This window comes from Ambystoma mexicanum, chromosome 6q (genome assembly GCF_040938575.1).
Source record: "Ambystoma mexicanum isolate Mex_15411 chromosome 6q, UKY_AmexF1_1, whole genome shotgun sequence".
Lineage (NCBI taxonomy): Eukaryota > Metazoa > Chordata > Amphibia > Caudata > Ambystomatidae > Ambystoma > Ambystoma mexicanum.
The window spans coordinates 697,609,837-697,619,939 of NC_090937.1; the positions used below are offsets into that span (position 1 = coordinate 697,609,837).

Sequence of the window (10,103 nt, forward strand, 5' to 3'; positions counted from 1 at the left end):
CACCGCCTTCCGCCAGCCGCTCACGGGGGTCCGCTCTCACTCAGCCAGGACGCGACACGCCCCTGGCAGGCCGCTGACTCTGGTGCAGGCCGCCGGTGAGATCGCTTCAGGGAGAAGGCACCACTTCCACGCCTCCCACTCTATCATACCAGCGGCTAACCTACACGCCGACCCAGGGCACAAGCGGGGCAGACAGTCCGTGGGGGTCCGCCACTGGGAATCCAGCGCTGGATGGTGTAAGGCGGCCCCGGAGCGCAGGTGCAGCGCGTGGCCCAGGGGGATCCCCAGGAGAGCCTCCGCTTGTCGGGTGCCTCGGAGGAGTTGACCAGAGCAGCCGCAGTCAGCAGCTCATGCGGTGGGTGGCGGCTCAGAGTGCAAGGCGGGGCCCGCCATTTTTAAAGGGAGGCGCTGGGGCCGCACTGGAGTCTCCTCAGGATTCAACTGGATCCCGCCAGCACAGCCAGCTGCAACTCCGTCTGCAAGTGCCGGGACCCCTCCGGAGCCGTGGACACTGGTAGGCGAGGGTAGACAGACAGTTTCACCGGGTTCTTTTTATGCTGGCGCATGGACGCGGACAGGAGCACTTAGAGAGCTTGACCAGCCATCTTGGCGCCAAGCCACGCCCCCGGCCCAGAAACTATTAAATGTGAAACAGTCCTATTATACACATGGGGTCAAGGCAAACAGATTCTTGGCCGCTAAATTGAGGAAAAGGAAGGCCCGAAAATACACTACGCAACTTTATGATAAGCACGGCACCCCCCACACAGCGGAAACCAAAAAGATGGAAATATTGAAATTCCATGGAGTCCTCCTGCATAGAGAGAACCTTGACAGGGCGAAACAATACTCCTACATTCACTCAACCATCCGGCCACGAATCACGGAGCAAGAAAGGAGTGACCTGGGAAGCCCGATCACAACACAGGAGATCAGTGATGCAATTACAGCACTCCCGACGAGGAAAGCTCCCGGCCCGGACGGCTTCAGCAATGACTTCTACAAAACATTTTGCTCGCAATTTCTGGCCCCATTGACCAAGCTCTACAATACGATCAGGCAAGAGGGTCGAGTGACGCCAGACATGGGGCGATCCACAACCATACTGCTATTAAAGCCAGGGAGAGACCCCTGTGAGTGTTCCAGCTATCGGCCAATCGCATTGCTAAATACAGATGTGAAAATATGCACCAAAACCTTGCCAACAAGACTGATGAGGATCCTTCCGAACATGATCCACGAAGATCAGGCAGGTTTCATTGCAGGCAAACTCACACAGGACAATGTAAGAAGGGCAATAGATGTAATAGATATAGGGAGAAGAACGCAACAAGCAATTGCGGTGGCCGCCCTGGATGCAAGACGTGCATTCGACAGTATGGATTGGAGCTACCTGGAAATGGTGATGGAGGCCTTCGGATGTGGACCGAAATTCATAAATATGGTGCTAGCTAACTACCAAATTCCGGCAACTAGCTTCATGATCAACGGACAAAGCACAAAATACATCATAATTCGCAGAGGCACGCGACAAGGGTGTCCACTATCCCCGTTGCGATGGCAATGGAGCCATTTGCCATGCGGGTTAGGCAGGATGCCGAAATCAGGGGCCTGAAATTTGGTCAGACAACTCACAAAATTGCGCTATACGCCGATGACATTATGCTTTTTATGAAAGATCCAGAAGTAGCGATGCCCCGAGCAATGTGACAACTACAGGAATTTCGGGAGGTTTCTGGATTCGCCATTAATCTCTCGAAATCCAAAGCAATGAACATTACGGAGAACAGAGAGGTGATCGAGCCCCTAGAGAAGGCCTTCCCGGTGCCGTGGGTGAAAGACTCACTGGAGTATCTGGGGATTCGCCTAAAGAGCGACCTGCATAAACTATGCAAAACGAACATACCCCCCTATGGAAACAGATTCAGGACGATATGCTCAGATGGGAAAACCAGGAACTGTCGTGCTTCGCCCGAATCACGGCAGTAAAAATGACTATCCTCCCCCGTCTTCTCTACGTGGTGGGAGCCATCCCAATGACCATTCCTCAGGCCAAAATCAAAGAACTGCAAAACACGATATCCAAATTCATATGGCAGGGGACCAAACCTAGGGTCCAGAAACACATGTCGCGCCCACTGCTGCTCGGAGGCCTAGGAGTGCCGGACGTGAAAGGCTACATATTGGCAGCTCAGCTAGCCCCAATGTTACGGTGGGCTAACCCCGAAAATCATAAAGGCTGGTGTCAAATGGAGCAAGCGGCCACAGCAACACCTTAAAAGCCCTAATATTCCTGAAAACAAGGGACAGAGAGAAAGTGGGCCTTCTCCTGGATGCGACAAGGTGGTCCCTGCTTAATTGTGACACTGCCCGGAAAAGGAAGGGAATCCCACGAGGGCAAGGTCCTAACTCTCCATTAATGCACAACCCGGATTTCTCACCAGGCCTCCAGAAGAGGTTCTGGGACGGGTGGACAGGAGCAGAAGAATTTACCCTACACGATTTATACATTAACGGCACCCCAGTGTGCTTCACGGAATGCCAGCAGAAATTTGGCCTAGATGAAAATGAGCGATTCAGATACACACAGGTCAGACATTGGATAACTCACCCAACAGTGAAACAGGCGGGCACAAGGACACCAGCAGGCCTGGAACTGACCTTACGGGAAGGGCAGACAACGAAAGGAGTGACTAGACTTTACAGACTACTCTCTAAAGCCCAAGCGGAGGAGGTGCTCCCGTACCAAGAGTGTTGGGACAAAGACTTAGAGGTGCCTTTAACAGAGCAAGAATGGAGCCAAATCTGGGCACGAGCACACGGCACCTCCAGATGCACCACAATCAAGGAATCGGCATATAAATTATGCCTTAGATGGTACCACAGCCCCCACCGCATCCACAAAATCAACAGGTTATATTCACCCAACTGTTGGAGGAAATGCGGTGCAAAAGGTGACCTGTACCACATGTGGTGGACGTGCCCCAAAGCAAATGTCTTTTGGAAAGAAATATTGGGCCATATTAAAAACATTACAGGGGTGGAGTTGCTGATGTCCCCCAAAACGATACTGCTGGGAGTGCCTATAGAGGGAATATACGCAATGACAGGGCCCAGAGCCACTTTCATAACCCATCTGCTATCAGCGGCGAGAATGTCCCTAGCACAGAATTGGAATGACGAGTCAGGCCCACAGACTGCATGGTGGTGGGTTAAGATCTGGAATGCAATGGTTATGGAGAAGATATGCGCCCTCAATGCCGGAAAATACACAAGGTTCCTAACAATATGGTCGCCCTTCCACGACCTAGTGAAAGACAGAGAAGCCCATTACTTCAAGCCACGCCTACTCAGGAACATACACGTTATTTGACTCTTTACTGTGTTACACTCAAGACTCATTTACTCACCGGGAAAACCTCCCGGTGAGTTCTCTACAACCCAAAAGTTGGTGTTCAAATGTTACAGGTTTAAGAGGGTATAAGGGGGTGGGGGGAGGGAGGAGAAGAGGGGAGAAAATGGAAAACACTCAGAGGCTAATAGACAAATGTCACCCCGAAGAGTATACAACAGGTGGCGTGCATTAGTCTACCAGACTATAAAGACTCAACAAGGGGTAATGTATTTGTTTCGCTGTTTTGATGTCGTATGCCTTATTCTACCAGACTATAAAGACTCAACAAGGGGTAATGTATTTGTTTCGCTGTTTTGATGTCGTATGCCTTATTCTACCAGACTATAAAGACTCAACAAGGGGTAATGTATTTGTTTCGCTATTTTGATGACGTATGCCTTCGATTAATAAATAAAGTTGTTTAAAAAAAAATACTTTGTCAACAAGTAAAGCTGCCACTGAATTGTGAATGGCTCTGCCACATGTAGTCAAACACATTTACTAGGTTCCCCAGACAGTGAGGAAGGAGGGGGGCAGACAAGAATTGTGACAAGAATTGTAGTGATCCCCTTCTGTGGTCCTACATGAACGTTTTTCCATTATCATAAAGCACGTTTTGGGCGTAAAGGGTGGAGATAATGTTTTATTCATCAATCTAATTGAAAATATTTTGTTGGGTTTGAAATTCAATGGCGTTGAGGGCTATTATACTCCTGGTGAACGGTTTATTGTCTGACTGCAGACTGTTTTGTTGGCCATTTCCGGGCAATGGTTTTTGCTCCTGGATACACTTTTAAACACATCGGATGAGGGTAATACAACTCCTAAGGGAGACAATGTTTCTGCCTCTGCATGTGGCCGTGGGCAATGCAATTATTTTCTTTGCATTCTGAAAAAGCTGGATTGAAGCGTGCAGTTAAATGAAAAATAGGTTAATCTGCTACTTTTTATTCCATGACAAAATTAAACTTCAAATGTAGAAATAATGCACTTCTATTACAAGCACATCTGGAAATTAAGGCCTCTCTCTGAAACAAAGAGTAGCAGCCCGCTTACCCGACATGTGCATACGTTGTGAACTGAGAATTCTAATGTTCAAAAAGACCAGAAGCTCCTGGAAAAAGGAAAACTACAGAGGGGGAGAAATGTCACCAAAAATGTTTTTTTTTCTGAATTTCTTTTTTTCAACGCGACCTCCCGTGACTTATGGTCCTTGCTAATGGCATAAAATGTGAAAATCTGCACCCTGCTATATTGACCTTGATATATTTTAAATGATACGATTTTGAGCAGAGCAGTCTTTGAGGGCATTTGTATCCACCCTGTTACCTGGCTACCTGTTATCAAAGACCCTCATTTTATATTTGTGTTTGGGTTTAAAGCGTTGCAAATAGCTGGGCTCTGAATAAGATGAAGCTCTGCTCATTTTGGGATGCTGCAGCACTTTATTATCAAAGAATACAGCCATTAAACATCTTTACCATCCCACGTGCCCTTTTTAATAGGTCCTGTGACCATCAATTTCTCATATTTTCCTATTAACAGCTCTAAATAAAATGAGCAGTGCTTGGCTGTTCATCCCAAGTAAGCACCGCCGGTTGGTGCGGTTTTTCCAATCTAAGTAAATTATATATTTTTTTTTTAACGGACAGACTACATAGCGATGATACAGCATGGTAAGTAAAGTACATGAAATAACAAAAAGACCAAAACAGAGAGAGCGGCCAGCCCTAACCCACCAGTCGATAACCATCGATAATCCAAGTCTGCCCTTGTCAGAGGAATACTAGTCAACTATTATTCCCAAAGTCATGGTGGTGTCCGAGGTTTCGGTTTGAGCCAGAGGCAGGCGCAGCAGGCCCCAGATGCCTGCAGGCCAACGTTACTGTGGCAAGAAATGTTTCTTCACGCTCATTGGTGTACACCAAGTCCCGCAGCCACTCACCCAGTGTCGGAGCCTGTTTAGATTTCCAGTACCGGAAAATGCCTTTTTTGGCAATCCGATAAGCTAGATTGAAAACCATTCTGGTGATTTTAGACACTTTACCAATACCTCCTAACAAATATTTCAAGGGGCGTATAATGGCTGGAACATCTGCAATGACATCTAACATCTCAGCGATTACCTGTCAATAGTGGGCGATGAGGGGGGATACTCTCAAAACCTGTGGCAGGTATTAGCTGGTGCACCTCCACATTTCAAGCATACACTCTCAGACCCCCGGGAGAATTGAGCAATCTTGCAGGGGTATAGTATAACTGATTGAGTACTTTAAACTGAAGTCCAGCATTCATCAACACTTCCTTGGTGAGGAGGCAGTACCTTCTCCACTGTACATCAGAGAATCACCAATTCAAATCATGCTCCCACTTCATTCGCGCTTTATTTCTAGTGACCTGGTTGACCTCGATTATACTTTACAATTTCGACAACATCCTTCCCGGACCACCTCCTTCTACTATTGTGGTGGTGCACTCATGCGTTTTAGATTCCAGTGGGAAGGATGGCCATAACCGTTATGCGATTTCCCTAAGACGATAATAGTGTAGTATCTTAGTGAAATTGCCTCATATTTTAGCCTGGAACTCCTCTAAAGGCACAACCCTGCTACCAGGATGTGAATTCCCCAGCCGCACGTCACTCCCCAATGTTCTTTGGATATCCCCATTGTATGTGGGAGGGAGGCCAAGAAAGTTCCACAAGGGTAGTGCTTTGTTGTAAGGTGCAGCAACTGCTAATCTGCGGTAAATCCTAGCCCATGCATCAACCATGGTGCAGACCTGGTAGAACGAGCAGGAATCAACATACCTTTCACTGAACAAGGCCGATTTAATGTCGGTCGGGTCCACACCATATTTCTCTAGGGCCAAATGAACCACCTTCGCCCCAGTCGAGTACCAATATTCCGCAAAGTGGGCCTGTGCTGCCAGGAAGTAGATCTCGAAGTCCGGCCCTGCCAGTCCGCCCTGTTCATATGGCTCCGTACGTGGTTCTCAGCTGATTGTAGCAGGCCCAGTCCCCCATAGAAAGCCCACTGCCAATGACCGCAGTCTGGAGAAAAACTCCCTCCCCGGCAAGATGGGAACATTGCAAAAGTAGTACAACAATTTGGGGAGTGCACTCATGTTGTAAATAGCACGCAAGATTGTCTGTGTATAACGATTTCTGCTATCTGCAGACCATAATACCCAGGTCCCGAAACTGCAAGGGCACCCACCGACACCTCATCTCAGCCGGCTGAACTGTGGACCCAGTAAGCGAGAATAAATCTGATTTAGATCGATTCACCCTATACCCAGAGTACCTGGAGAACTCATACACTGTATTGATCATAGGCCCCCAACTTTATCTCCCGGTCCTGGATATATAGGAGGGTATCATCGGCAGGCAGCAAGATCTGTGGTGGCCCACGTATACAAATACCTCTATGCCTATGCATCACCCTCCTCCACACCGCAAGCGGCTCTATAGTAAGCGCAAAAAGTAGAGGGGAGAGCGGACACCCTTGCCGTGCTCTCTTACCAAGCTGCAACGCCTGTGATAACTGAAGATTAGTGCAAACCCTCGCTGGGAGATGGGAGTATAGCAACCTCACACAGTTGATGAAATAATGTCCAAACTGAAACCGTCTCAGAACTTTGATCAAATACAGCCACGACACAGAATCAAAGCCCTTCTCTGCATCTAATGAAGCGGCAACAGCTTTGACCTGTGGTTTAAGTTGAGAAATGATGCAGAGCAATTGCCTGAGATTCAGTGCTGTAGACCTGTTGGGGATTAATCCCGATTGGTCTGGGTGGACCAATCCTGCCATATTGAAAGTTGGTGGTTTCCCACATTGTTCAGATGCCTGTGGAAACCATATGAGAAAAAGCAGTGTAAACGGGAACTTCTATGGAGGATGGAGGAAAGCTCTTGAAGCTGGACCCCGCCTCTGTGAGTGTTATATTAACCTCGTATAGGCCAGGACACCCTCATCTTGAAACTTCTATTGTTTCAAAAGAAATCCGATTTGTTGTAGCACTTATTCCAGGACAATTCACCTTTGTAGTGGTATGTATCCAGTTTTCGTCCATATTTGTTAAATGTAGCCTTTTCAGGCTTTTCTTGCTAAAGTCCTTTCTGTGTTGCGGATGATGTACATTTTTCGTATTTGCAGGGAGCATTCCCTGGTGTCCTGTTTTATGTTCTACTCTGAAACTCCATTTTGGTAGCCAAATTTGTCAGGCCACTGTTTGTGCCAACCCATTATCATGGCTTTGAATTTCTTTTGCCGAAGGCAGTTCTTACTGAACAACCCTTTCTGTTTTTCATAGTTTGCAGATTTGTCTCGGGAGGATAGCTCAGTGGCAACGTGCTCGCCTTGGAAGCAAGACGACACAGAGCACCACACAGGTTCGATCCTTTGGGTATTAAGCGTGTTATGAATAACCTATCCTATCTCGCCAATGCTTTCTGCTGAACGTGAGTAGGGAGGTGCTTTGCAATCGTTTTATTTGCAGGTCTAATTTTGTCCTCTTTTGGTGCACCTTACTGAGTGTATATTGCATGGTTTCTGTTTGAGTAATCGGTCTCTGTAATGACTGGAAAGTGACCTGCTGGTCCATTTATTTGCCCTTTGCTCTCTCTGAGGGAATGGGGTGTCTAAAGGCTTAGGTAAGAGTACGATACGAGCTCGGACCTCTGATTCTATACTGTATTGCTTGGACGATAGAGACAGAACTCCAAGTATGAGTGTAGCTACTCGAAAATTGGTGTTACAGGTGAGTAACCTTTGTCATCTCTACCGTTCTACTGTCTGTGAAGCAACTATTGGGTACAACGTGTGAGTGGCATTTCCATTTTGTATTTTATATTTATATGGTCTATTAAAAATGGTATTAGCATTTGAGTTATTTTGATTTCTACTGTGATACCGTTATTCGATCAATCAATTTCTTAATGTTTGAATTCTAGGAACAAGAGTTAAGTGCACGCACACGTGCGTTACAAGCTGCTTCCGCGTCATGCTCTTTTCGTCCCAATGGGTTTGATGACAATGACCCACCAGGAAGCTGTGGACCTTCTGGCGGGGGTGGAGGCGGAGGAGGATTCAGCACTATTGGCCGACTGGTGTTTTGATTTTGGAGGAGTCCCGCATGCGCTCACTGCTGACCAGCCTACATTAATGATTGTACAAATATTGGTCTGTGACGGAGCGCCCCTTTTCCTTCAAACAGGATGGATTGATACTTCTACTGGAAACGAGCAAACTGTTTACGTCACACAGCATTTACGTGCTGAATGCATCATGAAAACATGTACCTCGTACGATTAAATTGCTTTTATGATTGCACAAAGCTGGCCACACAAAGAAACATAAGCATTTGTTTTGGAGTTCTGATTTGTACAGTATCAACATGTGGGGCATGTATATTTTTATTGCCCTATTCAAGCTAATTTATTGCATCACACAAGGATCAAAGGATGCAGGACACGTTTTTAATTACACATCTTTTTCACTTCATGATAAACTTGAATATACCACTGACCTACAATGAAGGCAATAATTAAACACATTACCAGCTATTTTGAAGTTTGTTTTCCAAGTATTGCTACTCAAATGCTTGTATGTTGCAATCTCCTGTATGAACAGAGAAATAGGTTTATATAAAACATGCTTGCAAAAACCATTTTCCCAAAAAGTGCATGGATTTGGTAGTACTTTTTTTTTATTATAATTTTTTTTTTAACATTGCTATCTTTGTAGTATTTCTAATTGTTTTGAGGACTTTTAAAGTATATTTCAGGGAGTATATCTGCTGTGTAATTGAATGGAGCAAGTTACGTGCGTTTCTTGCAATACTGTACATCTAAATGCCGACATTCTTGCTTTTGTCGGAAAGTTAGTGAATGGTAGTAATTGTACATGTTGTCCATATTGGGAATTCTAACTTTTTTGAAAATTACTAGATTTTTCCAGAATTAAAATCTGGTGATTAAAGAAATGTTTTGCAGTCCATTTTTTCTCTTGAAGAAATTATCTTTCCAGAAGTGAACTCATGGTTCATCAGCGAGTCGCCATGAGTAATTACGGCGAGCTGCATCCAGGCACTGTTTGATTTTGGATGCACTTTGCATTAAGCAGCAATGTTTTTGTTTTGATATATTATGCTGAGGTTATTTAATTATATTTGCTACATATTTATTACTTTTTCTAATGAGCTACGAAAGCTGATTATGAAATACCCCTTCTCAAATGTATATTTTTCATATTGTTTACCACTGTTTTTAATCTCCCTCCTAAGGGGTGCTTAATGCACACCGGTGTTGCTGCATTCATACTCTCATACTGCTCAATAGTTACCTGAACTATGTCCACCTGCACTTGCCAGCTTCCAAGGTAGGTTGCACTAATACTGAGGCGATATTAACCAAGGCAGCGGGCCGACCTGTCGGTAGCAGGCCGCTGCCCAAGTTAAGGGCCCGAGCGCAGCAAGGGTCACTTAACGCTGGTGACAGTGCCGTTACCAGCAGGTCGGGCCGCCGACGAGTTTAATATTGCCATTAGCACCCATGTAGTAACTTAAGCAGGTGATAATGGTGTCTTTAAAAAGAAACTTACCTTGCCTGCGCGGCCCGTTGCCGCACAGTGCTGGTGTCCTGAAAGTCCATTTTCTCTGCTGATGACTGTAATGTCCTCAACATGAAAACAGACTACAGGGAAAG

General features: G+C 46.0%; 1 protein-coding gene across 2 annotated transcripts in view; it reads left to right on the forward strand.

Annotated features, from left to right (window-relative positions):
* USP38 (ubiquitin specific peptidase 38) overlaps positions 1-9,382 on the forward strand; it is an 839,905-nt gene extending 830,523 nt beyond the window's left edge. The window contains exons 10-11 of one of the 2 annotated variants that reach the window (XM_069631202.1): positions 7,712-7,790; positions 8,352-9,382. In XM_069631202.1, the coding sequence (XP_069487303.1) occupies positions 7,712-7,790; positions 8,352-8,428 (156 nt within the window). In that variant the 3' untranslated portion in view covers positions 8,429-9,382. The remainder of the gene's footprint in view (positions 1-7,711; positions 7,791-8,351) is intronic. The other variant, XM_069631201.1, reaches the window with a different exon arrangement.
* The last annotated feature ends 721 nt before the right edge of the window (positions 9,383-10,103 follow it).